The 14,595-nt window shown below is 59.8% G+C and overlaps 1 protein-coding gene across 1 annotated transcript in view; it reads right to left on the reverse strand.

Annotated features, from left to right (window-relative positions):
• Window positions 1–5,843, reverse strand: part of LOC106832339 (maestro heat-like repeat family member 5) — a 68,316-nt gene extending 62,473 nt beyond the window's left edge. The window contains exons 1-2 of the mRNA XM_070480908.1: window positions 5,738–5,843; window positions 120–172 (exon numbers count right to left, since the gene is read on the reverse strand). Coding sequence (XP_070337009.1) covers window positions 120–172; window positions 5,738–5,843 — 159 coding nt within the window. The remainder of the gene's footprint in view (window positions 1–119; window positions 173–5,737) is intronic.
• Between the last annotated feature and the right edge of the window lie 8,752 nt (window positions 5,844–14,595).

Below are 14,595 nucleotides of genomic sequence, written 5' to 3' on the forward strand. Positions count from 1 at the left end.
GTCTTTCCAGGACCACAAGTGAGACGGCTGTGGCTACCGAGCCATCACTGGTGGGGCCTTTCAGGGCGGCCGGGGAGCTGCAGGAGGAGGAGCCTGAGGCCGGGCGTGTTGCCCCTCACCTGCCCGTGATACGCCCCCGGCCCCACCTCCTGGTGCTTCAGGGCGTTAGTGCCTGCGTGAGAGACCTGAGGAGAAGTGTGCGGCAGGAGCAAGGGAAGATGGGGGTCCCTTGAGGCTGACTGTGCCCTCTCCTCCTCTCCTTCCTCCCCACCCCGTCTTTCCCTCCTCCTCTTCTGCTAGTGTGGGAACAGGACTCCCCCAGACAGTGCTCATCGCCATAAGGGGCCCAGAAAGTGGGCATCCTTCATTTTGGGGGTGCCACACAAGCCTGGCTGTCCCACAGCGCCCTCCCGTGGATCCCTCATGGCAGGAGTGGGTTTCTGCTCCCCCCGCTTCATGACCTCAGGTGCTCGTTTCCTCTTGGTTCCTGCTTCCAAAGACCTGCAGTGGGAGAGGCTGGCTCTTCCTAGGCCCCAGGGAAGCAACGGTGAGCCCGACAAACAGCAGCCGGGCAACACGTTAAACAGGTGCGCCGCGTGCCGCATGAGAACGTGGTTCATCTCTTAATGTTTTATCCGTTCGTTTGCTCCACCGTGTAAGAAATGTGTCAGGTCGTGTCACTCAAAACCCTCCACGGTTCCCCAAAACTACCAGAACTCAAGAGCCAGTTATGCAGCTTGGCAAATACAGAGTCAGCATACGCAAATCAGTCATGTTCCTACATACTAGCAACAAACCATGGGGAACTGAAATAAAAAGGCGCCCTCTACAACAGCACTAAAGGTCGTGAGGCATTTGGGCAGAAATCTAACAAATAATTGCAAGACCTGCGTACTGTAAAGTCAAAAGATTGAGGAAAGGGATCCAGGAGACTGCAATGAGTAGAGTCGTATACCATGTTCATGGACCAGGAGACTCCTGATATCGTTAGGATCTCTCTAAAGTTCTCTAAATATTTAATGCAAATCCAGTCGCAATCCCAGGAGGATTTCTTTGTAGGAACCACAAGTTGTTTCTCGTATTTATATGGAAAAATACAGGGACTAAGAAACTCAAACAATTTTGAGGAAGAGCAGAATTGGAAGCTGACACCACTGGTTTCAAGTCTTATTATAAAGCCACAGGGACCAGGACGGTGTGGTGTTGATTGAAGCAGATAAATATAAACAAATGGAGCAAAATAGGGTCCAGAAAAAGACCCACACACATGAGGCCAATTGATTTTTGATGAAAGTGCAAAAGCAGCTCAATTAAGAAAAGAGAGTCTATTAAACTGACGGTGCTACAATAATAATTGGATACACAAGCAAAAAATACCCCGTTATACCCCACACTATGTGAAAAATAAACTCAAAATAGGTCATAGACTAAAGTAAAACCTAAAAATTTAAAACTTCTAGAAGAAAATACAGGGGAAAGTCTTCCTGAGCTGGGTTAGACAAAGATTTCTTAGATGTGACATCAAAAGCATTATCCATAAAAGAAAAAAAAATGATGAGTTGAATTTCATCAAAATTAAGAACTTCTGTTTTTTGAAAGACAGCTATAAAACATGAAAGGATAAGCTTTGGTCTTGGAGGGAATATTTGCAAATCACATGTCTGATAAAGGATGATGTTTGTAATACGTAAATCACACAAAACCAAACGACAGCAACCAAACAAAACACAAAGCGAACGACGTGAGCCGAGCTCCCACCAAGGGGGACACACAGACGGAAACAAGGAAACAAAACGTGCTCAGCGTCCTTCATCACGAGGGAACCAGGTTAAAACCGCAGTGGGAGATCACGTCCCAGCTGCTAGGATGGCCAAAGTCGGAAAATGGGCAATTCCCCAGTGCTGGCCAGGTCGCAGAGTGACTGGCAGTGTCTACACGGCTCTGGGGAGTGCAGACCGGCACGGCCAGGGTGGCGGGTAGTCTGGGATTTTCTAAGAAAGTTAATCCCACGTTTACCTTCCAACTCAGCTTTCCACGCCTGGGTGTTCACTCCAGTGAAAGAACTTACATTCACACGAAATCTGGACACGAGCGTTTGTAACAGTTTTATCTGTAACAGCCCCAAAGGGAAGCAATGCAAATGTCCTTCGACTGGGGGATGCATGAACGAACCGTGCTGTGTGCACAGAAATACTCTCAGCAATAACAAGAACCGAGTGACCGATAAATGCAGCCACACGGGTGATTCCTACACGCACTGTGCTGTGCGAGAGAGAGCAGAGCCCGGAGCTGCAAGCTCGATTGTTCCATTCTTTTCTGAAAAGGGTAAAACCACACAGACAGAAGACAGAGCTGTGGTTTCTGGGGACCGGGAGCTGTGAGAGCGTTGGTTATGAAAGGGCCTGAGGGGTTAGGGGGGAGATAGACCTGCTTCATGTCTCCGTTTCCGTAGTGGATACACGACTGTTTGAGTTTGTCAGAACTTAAACAACCGTATGCTAAAAAGAGTGAATTTGACTGTATGTAAATTATACCATAACAAAGAAGAAAACAAGAACAAAAGAAGTAAGAACGCAATCATTTCACCTCCTCTGATCTCATCCTCTCCTGCTCTCTCTTGCTTCCTCCACCCCAGTCACGGTGAGCACCTGCTGCCCTCACACCAGCAGGAATGGCTCTGCCTCAGGACCTTTGCACCAGCTGTGACTTCAGTCTGTGGACATTCTTCCTCCAGAGACCTACTTGGCTCAGTCCCTCACCTCCTTCAAGTCTTGGCTCCATAGTTACCTTCTTGATGAACCTATTTAAAATTGCACCCTGACGCTCACTCGGCACTCTCCACCCCATCCCTGTCCATTTTCTTCCATATCACTTTTCGCCTTGTGACATGTAATTTACTACATCTATCATTTACTGGCTGTCTCCCTCTGCTGTGTGTAAGCCACGAGGGCAGAGACCTCTCTCTCTCTCTTGTTCCTAGCTATGTCCCCGACATCTACGACAGTGTCTGGAACCCTTAGCAGGTGCTCAGCAAACATTGTAAGATGAATGGCAGAGCCATGCAGCCGAAGCACCAATCGGCTTGGTCCTGATCTTCTGGATATGGCCCTGTAACAGGCCCTCCCCGCACACGGGGGCCTGGGGGTCTGTCCCCACAGGCTTCAGACCTGGACCCAACTGCCCAAGCCCGGTGCAGCGGACCTCCCGGGCTCCGCCTGGCCCCTCTGCTCAGAGCATGCGTCCTTCCTGCTCCTGTCTCTGTCCCCTTGTCAGGGCCATGCAAAGATGCTCTTCAGCCCTCTTCACTTGGAAAGAGCATCCAAGGGCTGGGGGTGCCTGCCCTGACTCCCCAGCTGACGGAGCTGCCCCGAACCCGGGTGGCACAGCTGACTTTCCTTCCCAAGTCTCCCTGGGGATGTGCTGGTGTCTCCGGGTCCCCAGTGCACCCCAGGGCAGGCCCTTGTGAAGGCCGACCGCCCGAGGGAGGAGTGGGTGCATGCGAGGGTGTGCTGCCCGGACAGCGGGGTCCTCCTCCTCCCGCCCACCCGGAGCTGGGCCCAGCAGCCCCACCTCATCGGCTCCCCTCCCAGATGGCATTCATGCTTGTGGCCTGGGGCACCTCGTCCGTACATGGCCATGCCCAGCCTGAGGACCCTCCACCCTCCCCACCATCTGCCCTTTTGGGAACCACTGACCAAGTGGCTGAGCAGGGGACACTTGTGGGGGTGCTGGAGAGGTTGCCTCCCTGCACGTCTGAGCATTGGTGACACAGAGGACTCAGCCAGCCCTGTCCTCGGGCAGCTCGCAGCGTCCAGGGGGCAGGCTGGGATGAAAGCATTTGCAAGATGCTCAGAACAGAGACTGGGGGCAGCTGGCCTGAGGGCGGATGAGCATCTCTATGGTCCTCGAGGCCCACAGGGTGCCCGGTGCAGAATCATTCCTTCCTGCCTTCGTCCGTTCGGTGGGCGTTTATGAAATGCCTACTGTGCGCCAGGCACCGCTCCACGCCCCGGAGTGTCAGTGAACAACACACACGGGAGCCCCTTCCATTGCAGCTCTCACATTCTTGGGGGAGAGAGGATGCACGGGCAAGAAGCTATGTCCTGTGTCAGCTGGGGACAGTGACACAGAGGATCCGGCAGGCACAGGGGTTGGACGAGCCACGGGGGTCATTTTAAATAGCCCGGTTCAGGGAGGCGTGGCCGAGCACGTGCCCACTGTGGGTGTTGGATGACTGAACAAATGAATGAACGATGAATGAATGAAGGCATTCTGGCAATAGGGCAGCTCCCCCCAGCTGGATACTTCCTGCCAGAGAGGGATGGGCATCTCCCTTCTCGTCACCTCATGGGCCCCTCTACTCCCACCATGGCCTCCATCACCGCCCACGAGGACGGCCACATGCTGGGTGCTTGATCTCACCCACGCTGCCCTCACACCAACTTCACAAGGTGCCGAGACACAGAGAGGTTCAGTGACCTGTCCCAGGACACACAGCCTCCAAGGAAGGTGCCAGTTCAGACCCTGGCCCCGACCCCAAAGCCTGCATCCTAGGGACTGTGCCCTTTCCCAGGGTGGCTGCTTTGGGGCTCAGGGCGTACTTTACCCCTCCTGCGGGGCCCCTTCTTTCTACAGCCTCTCAGAAAACCAGCCACTTCCTGCCGCTCCGGGGGACTCGGCCTTTCCCACTGACCCAGCGGGCGCCACATCTGCGGGCACCCCACAGGGGTCGGAGCTGGGCCTCCCTCTGTGCCTGGAGGGCCTCGGGCCAGGCAGCATTGGCCACAGGCACGAGGGAGACCCCGAGTCTCACCCCAAACCCACATTGCAGGCCCGTGGCAGCCACAATCGAACGTATTTTTAAATATAGAAAAACAGTGGGAAGACAGTTCGGCAAACAGCTGCAGGGGGAGCGTTTCCTCGCCTTAGAAGCATCCAAGACGCGGCAGAGGAGGAGGCGGGCCTGACAACACAGCACACGGGCGGGAGCAACTCTGTGCAGACCCAAAGAACTGAGTTCAAGGCAGGTCTGAAGCTGTTCCTCCTGGAACAGCCTGGAGTGCAGGGAACGCGGGCAGGGATGTGCTCCGGAACCCTCCTGGGAGCGCCTGCCAGCAGCGCCTGCCCTGCCCCAGGACGGGGGAGCCCGCCGGGCAGCCTCCGAGCCGCCGGGGCGGCAGGAAGGCGGAGCGTCCCTGGTGCCCACCCAGGACGCTGGGGACACGGCCCGAAGGCCATAGAAGAGCCCTCTTTGATGCATGTTCCTTAGGTCTCTGCAAGGACGCTGGCTGTTGTATCACCACCTCTGTGCAGACGGAGAAGCCAGGGCTCAGGGAAGCAGATGGACAGTCCATCCGTCCATCCGTCCATCTGTCCACTCGTTCACACAGCGGGCATGTGCGGACGAGCACTGACACGGCTCGCCACACCTCTGGTCCTTATAAGCAGTCAACAGCCACAGGGCGACATGATGGCCAAGCCGCTTCCTCCCTCTCAGCCTCCCCTCCATCAGGTCAAGGCTGCCAGGAGTTGGGGGTAAACCCAGGTCCCACCCCAGGTCCCTCCCCAGGCTGCTCCTGGCTGCAGGGCCCCTCCCTCCTCAGCTTGGGGCCTCGGGGGCCCAGATGGCCCTCAGGGGTGTCGCTCGCTGACCTGCAGGAAGGCGATCTCCTGAAGCAGGGGGAGGCCAGGGCACCGGTGGGAAGCAGGGTATTGGGGTCCCCTCCTGGGCTCCCACTTGTCCTGGCCTGGAGCTTGGCTGGCCTGGGGTTCTGGGACAGGGCTGATGGCGCCCGGTCAGCCGTGGTGTGGCTGTGCGACTTTTCCAAACGCTGCTCGTCCATGTTGGGGTGTGGTTTGGAGAACCCACGGGCCCCAGTCTCAGCTCTGTCCTTACGCCGGGCGGGGCAGCCCTATGTCTGGGCAGTGCCCTCCCCTGCCCCCACCAGCCCTGACCTCACCCCCGAGGTCACAATGGTTCCTGCATCCACAGGACCTTTCCAAGGACAGCGCTGTGGAGCTGGACACTTTGTTCTGGGCACGGCACGTGCACGGGTGTGTGGGTATACTTGTGCTCCCAGAATGGCCTCAGACTTGGCCCCACCCCATCCCTGGTTCTTGGGCGTCTCCTGTAAGAGCTGTAGAGGGGCCCAGCCGACGCCTTGACAGCAGCCTTTTGAGAGGCCCTGGGACAGAAGACCCAACTAAGCCTGGATTCCTGATCTGAGAAACTGTGAGACAGTAAACGTGGGTTGTTTTAAGCCACTGAGTTTTGAGGTCATTTGTTACACAGCAGTAGATAGCAGTCATGTGTTCTGTCCCAGGGACAAAGTGGCAGAGGGAGGATTCTGTCTGACGTCCTTACACACGGGGCCAGGGTCCAGGTGCTTGGTTGCAGCATGAGGCTGGGTCCAGAAGGCAGACTGGGGACTCCTAGCACGGACCCTTGTCACCACGCTGGGCTGTCGGAGGCCCTCGGGGTGGGGCTTGTGTGAGGAGGGGCTGAGAGCGAGGACGCTGCAGGGGCCATGGGCCTGTTGGTGCCGGGACCTGCTGCCAGGCCAGCTAGCTGCAGCCCCGTGGGCGTCTCCCTCTGCCCAGCCAGGCCCTGGGCTCGAGGAGTCCTTGCAGCTCTGGGACTGCGGGCTGGTTGACCTCTCTGAGGCCATGACCCCTTTGTAACGGGGGCTGGTAGAGCCCACCCCCCCCAGTTGTTGTGCGACTTAAGTCGCTCTTCTGTGCAAGGCTATTATAGATCCGCACAGTGTGGCAGGAGGAAACAGGCTGGGAGGAGTGAGGTGAGAGTGAGGGGAGGGTATGTTTACTGAAGCCTTGCTGGGTCCCTGCGCTGTTCCCAGCATGTTACTTTGTGTCTTAAGGCTCAGCACAGCCCAAGCTCAGCACAAGCCCAGGAGGCGGGCACTGCACTTTGCTCCAAGTCACAGACGCTGGCCTTCCATCCTCGCAGCATCATGCAGTGGACTGTTAAAAGCTGGGTCCCTAAATGCATTCACAAAGGAGGGTCCCTGGGAGGCCGCGTCCTGCAGAGCTGCCAGAGAAGGCGTTTGGGGGGCTCCCCTTCTCTGAGACCTGCGCCCCGCCTCTGGGGTGCCCCTGGCAGCTATTTTGCCTGGCGGCCTTGGCCAGCGGTGTGCTGGAGCCGCGCCAACGGGCTTGCATGATCTGTGCTTAAATTTCCAGCCGTTTTGAGAGCTGGTTGATAAATGCGGTCATAGAAGCTTACAATTAAGTGGATTATATTAAAAACAGAGGTCGTGAACACCCCAGACTCATCACTTCCTCATCTCTCGGCTGTACCTCACTGTTGCCTGTGTCCCAGAGGCTGTTCATATCCACGCAGCTCTTCCCAGCTCCGCGGCAGCACCGTGGCCTCGGTAGCGGGAAATTGGCCGTGGCGGGAGCATTCACACCAGGGAAATGGCCGACGTTCCAAGTCAAGGCCTTTGGTTTTCGGAGAGCTCCTTGCTACACCCTGGCCCAGCTGACTGGGTAACTGGGTTGACTAGGTCCCCTTCCTCGGGAATCTGAAACTGGGGTGAAGAGTGAGGCTGGGGCTGGGGTGGGGTCCCCTGGAGCTGCCCACGCCCTCCTCAGGACTCCAGGCAGAAGGAGGAGAGGAGAGCGGCACGAGCCCTGGGGGCTTCTCGGGTCCCAGCCCCAGGCCCTCCCAGGGCCCCCGGGGGGCCTTTGGGTTCCTGGAGCATCCTGGACTAATTCGTTCCTGGAGCTTGGTGCCGCAGGTTTTCTGCAACCCCGTTCCAACAAGAGAACTTTCTGGCAAGTCCTGGTCGGGGCAAAGTGAGATGAGCCGCTTTAGAGGACGTGTGCTCCTATCTCTGCAGGGCCCCCAGGAGGCTGGATGTCGGGGACCCGAGCATCACTCTGGTGGATGGAAGTGCATGAGCCTCGTCTGTGGACCGACCTTGACCCCAGGGGACACGGGGAGAGACACCTATTGAGACCCGGGACCTGACCCTTGCCCATCTCCTCTACCCCTCACCATGTTTGAGACGGTGAGACATTGCAATGCCCGTGGCTGCGCCATGCCGTGTGCCTGTCTCCCCCACGAACCTCTCAAGAATTAGGAAGCACCGTCAGCACCGGGGCGCACAGCCTTTGCGGGATGTGGGCTCCCAGCTTGGCGGCCGCTTCTCCCACCAGCGCAGGCGACAGGTGCCCTCACCACCCTGGGCCTAGGATGAAGCTCAGAGAGGGTCAGGAACCGGCTGAGGTCACACTGCAGTCAGCGGTGAGGCCAGGTGCAAACTCAGCCTCCTAACCCCAGTCCAGGGTGAGGATGAGGCCCATGGACCACCTCACACCCGCCTCCCCGGGGTGCCAGCCTGTCTCCAGGGTACCAGCCCCTCCCCGGGTATGCAGCCGGCAGGGGCCTCGAGGCCGCGCCTCCTCGCGCCGCCGGCAGATGGCGCTGCGGGCCCAGGCAGGACTGGCGGGGGCCCCGGAGGGGCGGACGCGCGGGCGCGGTCCTGCCAAGGCGCACTCTCCCCAGCCGCGGCCCTGCAAGCCCAAACCGCGGGTCGGGTCGGGGGGAGGGGACCCGGGCGGGCCTGAGGGTGCGACACGGCTGCCCCTGGGAGGGGGCAGCTGCGGGAGGGCTCCAGCTTGCTCCCACCCCCGCGCCTTTGCACAGGCTGTCCCCTCTCCTGGGTTCCCGGGGCGGGGGCTGGGGCTCCTGCTGGGGAGCACACAAGAGGCTGCTGTTCCTGCCCCGGAGAGGACGGAGAAGACGGAGCCTAACCCTGGGCCGGCAGCCCAGTCCCTGCCCTGCTCCGGGGACCCCGTCTCTCTGCGCCCGCACTTGCCCCTGCGGCTCCGTGCAGCGCCCTCCTGGGATGCCCTTGACGAGGATTCTGTGCCCGACCAAGCTCTAGTCAGACTCCCGAGCCGCCGCCCGGCCCCAGTGCGCCCTGTCGTCTTACATCCAGTTTTAGCGAGAACCCCACCCTCCATATCTGATGACCTCGATGTGCGATGGGGCTCCTCATCCGCCCCCCACACCCGGCCCAGGTGAGGTCTGACCACCTGGCCGCCTTCAGCAAGCATCCTGGTAGGTCGGTTTAGTCAGACGCCCCCTGCCCCCGCCCCCATGTTTCCTGTTGGTCATTTCCCATCCTCTGCCCCACCTGCTCCTCCGTGGTTCTACAGCCCCACTTGCCCCTGAGTATTCAGACTTGAGCCCAATCTCTCTGCCCACTGCGCCGACCCACTGCTGAGGGCCCTGCACCTATTGCCATAGCCCCCGCTCCCCCAATAAGTCTGCCCTACCATTGTCAACAAGTGTCATGAGTATTTTTTTCATTAACATCCACCCCCTCCCCACCACAAGTCTGCTTTCCTAAACAAAACTCCTTGCATTCTCCTGTGCGTCCTTGGAGACCTCCAGCCCAGGCCACCTCCTCTGTGATGCCATCCCTGATTTCTCTGGGCTCCCATAGCATTTACTCTCGCTGCTGTGGCTGATTCAGCGTGAACTCTCTGAGCCCCAGCTCTATGCTGGGCCCCTCTGGGAGGCGGATGGACAGTGGAGGCTGCGGTGTTGACGGGAGGGGCCAGGTGAGCATCCCCAGGTTGGGCCTCAGGCGGCAGGGCAAGCATTCCCGCCCCCACTTGCTCTCGGCTTCTGCTGGTTCTCTCCCCCTCCACGGCTCCAGGCTCCAGTTCCAGTTCCAGCGCCTCCTGGCTCAGGCAGTTACCCCCTTGCTGAGCCGCCTGGTCAGTCCAGGTCCTGCCAGCCCACCCAGGGTGGCTCCGCCCCGCCCACACCTGCAGCCCTGCGTCTACTGGAGCCCTCCCTGCGCTTGGGCCGCTGTCACTGCTCCAGGCAGCCTTTGCTGACAGCCCTGGCCGGCCTGCGGCCCAGCCCCCTGCCCTGGGCTCCCCCTCTGGGCCCTTGGCTCATAGCTGGCGTCTCCCCACTGGACCCTGTGCCTGTGAAGGTGGAGACCTGGCGTTCCCTCTGAGCCATGCTCCAGCTCACGGTGGGTGCCCACGGAACGCCCGCTGGTGAAAGAAGCGCATAAGCCTGAAGGAGGGGTCCTGCCCGTGTCTCTGGGGCTGTGGGATGGGGGCCAGAGTCAGCAGAGGCCCTCGGGTCCCAAGCACGTGCTGCCCGGGGATGCCTGCTCGTCCTCCAGGGTCTCCTCCCCCTCCACACCCTCTCCTAAGCTTTCACAGAAAAAAGAGGTGGGAAAAGGCAAAAGAAAGAGGCTTTCTTCTCCACTTTCTGAAAACGAGATTTTAAAAATAACTCAGAGGCAGTGGCAGCGCCAGGATGGGATTATGTGGGGAGCTCGGGCGGCCGGGCTGCAGCCCCTCCTCCTCGGCCGCCACACCGGCTGCTCTCTCTGCCTGGACACCCTTCTCTGCCCCTCAGGGGGCGGGCGCCTCTGTCCCTGCTGATGGGGAATGTGTGGTGGGGGCGCTGCTGAGAAGGGAGGCGGCTGTGATGGTTCAGGAGGAAGGCACGTGTGACCTCAGGCTGCACGAGGGCCCATACCACACCGCCTCCTGGGCTGTTCTTGCTCCTCGGGCACTGTGCCTCCCCTGCACAGGGCCTTTGCACATGCTGTTCCTCAGACCCTTTCCCCTCTCTTCACATGACAGACTGCCCTTACCCTCAGCTTCCATATCACTTTCCCAAGAGACAATCCCTGACTACAGAATGGTACGAGGAGTGTCCCCCCATCCCAGCCACTGCCACTGTCACAGCTCCCTGACAGTTTCCTTCTGCATCCTGATCACGATTGGTATGTCTTTTATTTATTGATTTACTGGTCTTTTATCTGTCTCTCTAGCCAGACTGCAGGGTTGGTGAAGTGGGGGACGGGGGAGCAGAAGTACTGGTCCCCTGCATCACCTGGCACTTACTGTTTCTGGAGTTCAACGCCAGCCCCTGCCTTTCTCTGTCTGAGGGGCTCTCTGGCTGTTGGCTGAGCTCTCCTGCTCTCCTGGGAGCTGCACTCAGCCCAGGGCTGACAGGTGGGTCGCTGACTGGCTTGGCCCCTCGCCCTCAGATGGGTGGCCCTGTGGGATGGAGCCCCTGTGGCTCCCAGGGATCACTACTTGCCTGATAATACCCTGGATGGGCCTCCTTGCGTCCCCTCAGTGTGCCCTGGGACCCCTTCCCAGGTCACCTCTCGTCCTCGGATCGTTGTCTTAGGGGCTGGTGGCAGGCCGGATGACAGCCCCCAGAGGTGTCTATGGTCTCATCCTGGAACCTGTAACTGTCCCCTTATGTGGCAAAGATGACCTTGTGGCTGTGGTTAGTTTGGGGATCTTCAGATGGGGTGGTCACCCCGGGTTATCCGGGTGGTCCATCAATGCCGTCACACGTGTCTTCTAAGACGGACACAGAGGGCGTTTGATGCACAGATGCAAGAGGAGGAGCCAGTGGCCACAGAGGCAGAGACTGGAGTGATGTGGCTACAAACCCATGGGGCCGGCGGCACCAGAAGCTGGGCGAGGCAAGGCAAGGCTTCTCCCCGGAGCCTTGAGGGGAGCGCGGCCCTGCTGACACTTCCATTCCAACCCGCTGATGCAGCTTTAAACCACCGTTGGCGGTCCCTCGCTACAGCAGCCCTGGGAAACCAACAGTGGCCTCGACTAAGCTTTGGGCCCCGACTAAGACACACTCGGTCGACAATGTCTTAGTCATTGCGGCAAACAGGAAGTCGTCCCTCCACAAGCTGGGCACCTGGGGTCCAGGGTTGGATCACACTTCCCAGCCTCCCCTGCAGCCAAGGGTGACCATGTGACTCAGTTCTCACCCCTGGGATCTGAGAAGTGAGAAATGTCTCCCTCATGTTTTAACAGGAAACTGCCTCCTGCCGGTGACTGCCTCTCACGCCTCCTCCTGGGCTGGGACGTGATGGGTGGGACTCTACCTCAACCGGGAGATGAAGACAATACCCAAGGGGCACAGAGCCACAAGCTGGAAGGAGCCTGGGCCCCCCAGTGGCCCTGGGGAGCAGAGCTGCCTTGTGGCTGGGACAGCTGGATGGCTGCAGGAGGGAGACGAATGCTCCATCTTAGTGAAGCCACTGTCCTGGGGCTCTTTGTTGAGTGGCCACTAACTGGCCTGGGCTTGGTCCGCAGCACTCAGTGACTGTCTATAGACTGAGAATGTCAGGAATGGGTTTCTTTTCTCCTGTATTAACCCCATAATATGGATAGCTGAGGTGCCACCAGGCCTGGTCGCACCAGGCTAGCCAAGTTGATCTGATGCCTGCCCTGAGCGGTGATGTTTCGTGGCCTGTGTGACTTGAGTGCCAGACACTGGACGACACATACCAGGACATCGGAAACACAGGCACCCCTTGCCCATGGCTGACTTTGAGGCCTGAGAGCTGGTCAAACTCCTGTGTGTGAGCACCACAAGGGCCAGGCCCTTGTTTGGCCTCTGGTCCTCCTCCATGTCCCAGCCCAGGGGCTGGCCTGGCCACAGGCTCTGGATGCGCTGTAGGGGAGGCAGTGTGTGCCAGGCCAGGGTATTGGGCCCTGTGAGGGGCTCATGGGGTGCTGGGCCGCTGCTTCTCAAGACCCTAGTGGCACTTAGGGCCCAGGAATCAGAGCCCAGATGGGTGCCTGGCCCGAGGCCGGACCCTGGAAACACCCATCGGGGCTCACGCTCAGGCTCTGGAGCCTCCTGGAGCCGTGGCATCCATGCTGGGGGCTGGAGAGCCTGCTGGGGGCCCCCACGGGACGGGCAGTGGGAGGCAGCTGCCGGTCCCCACTCTGGCTGGCTGCAGGAATGCAGGGGAATTTTATCCATCGTGTGCGCCTCTCTCGTTTTATGTTCATGACTGTGAAACACCCTCCCCGCCTTTCAGAGGAGAGCGATCCAGCCCCAGCCCCACTGGCACCCCGAAGAGCCAAGGTTCCTCAGCCACCATGCTCCTGTCACCAGGCGGCTGGGAGCCAGTCCTCGGGGAAGCGGGAATTCTTCATGACGGGGTCGGACTTCCAGTTTTGCTGCCTTGTGTCATCCACCTCGAAGGTCCGTTACTCTTCTCATTTAACCTCAGGCTGGCGGGTCTCAGCCCCATTTACAGATGGGAAAACTGAGGCTTGGGGAGGTAATGTCTGCCCAGCCTGCAGCGGGCCACACCCTCCCCAGTCCTCTCCCCGGCTGCTTTGCTGGGGCTGGTGGGAACACACAGGGTGCCGTTCATCTGGGGGGAGGGATTTCGGGGCTGGGCTGATCATGCCCAGGGGTCTGGCCCAGTGGAGCTGTCCAGGGCTGTCCCTGAGGGGCTCCCAGGGAGGTGGGCAGACAGAGTGGCTGCGGGGTCCTCACTGTGGTGGTCACAGCCTCCAGGACCTCCCCTCACACACCTTCCTGGGCCGAGGGTGGCACTCGACCCAGCCCTCTAACTGAGGGAGACAGAGCCCGCGCTGGTTGGGGGCGGTGGCTAAGCAGTGAGGGCCCTGGACTCAGAGATGGGTCTGTGTGTACCCCGATGCACTCAGGTGTCCTCACCAGGACACATGGGGGGACACAGGGAGTCCACGGGAGGCAAGGGCAGGACCACATCTGACAAGGCGACTTCCAGTGGGAGGGCCGGCCAGGCCCTGTGGGGCTCTGAGGCCTGGAGCAGGCAGGGAGGGCTTCCTGGAGGGGGCGGTGTGAGCGAGTCTGCATTGCAGAGGTGGGTGGGCAGAGGCGTGGAGATGTGGAAATGCAGGAACAGACCACGAGAGACTTCCTTCCACGGCAGTAGCTCGTGGGGCTGGGTAACAAATAGCCCCGGGCACGTGTAACGGCTCGGCTGCCGTGGGCGTTTACTTCCTGCTCACATAACAGTCTAAGGCTGGGGGTCCAGGGACCCAGGCTCACAGTGCGTCCAGGTCTTCACCTGGGGGTGTCTCTGGCCCCGGAGACCGCTGCAGACGCAGCGCTGGGGAGAAACGCCTGCCCAGGAGCGCTCATGGGAGTCAGGGACGAGCGCCTGGCCCGGAGTCCTGGGGCGGGCGGGGTGACTCAGACCATCCCAGCTGCCCACAGGGGTCCCAGTGCCCCCTCACGCCCTTCCTCCCACTGTCTCACATCCTCGCTCCCCTGTTGGTGCTTGGGTCTGCTTTGGGGGAGCCCAAACCCACACCGGTTCCTTGAGGCCAGGGGCTGGGTCTGACCCAGACCTCGGGGACTATGGATTGGCTGAGGATGGGGCTGCCGACCCGCCCCCTCAACCCTGGGAATCCCTGTGGGGTGCCCGAGGTCAGGACAGGCTGCCAGCTTCAGCTGGATCACGGCTTCTGCTGCCCCGTGAGCACATATGGGACGGGGGACCATGGACACCAGACTGACCTGAGCAGAGCTGGAAGGAGGGGCGTGGGGGCCGATCAACATGGGCAGGTTATAGGGCCGGGCTGGAGGTCTCTGTGGGCCAGGGTGGGGACGCCATGGTCCCTGAGCAGGCCCAGGTGAACCGCAGGGGTCGGGGGGAGAGGCCACTGTGCCTGCGGATCCCCCCAAGGCCCTTCCCAGCCCCAGGCCACTTCCAGGTGGGGCCCCTTTAAATGCAAGGTTCTCTCTGCCCCTAGAAGGCCCCTCCC

This window comes from Equus asinus, chromosome 12, assembly GCF_041296235.1.
Source record: "Equus asinus isolate D_3611 breed Donkey chromosome 12, EquAss-T2T_v2, whole genome shotgun sequence".
NCBI lineage: Eukaryota > Metazoa > Chordata > Mammalia > Perissodactyla > Equidae > Equus > Equus asinus.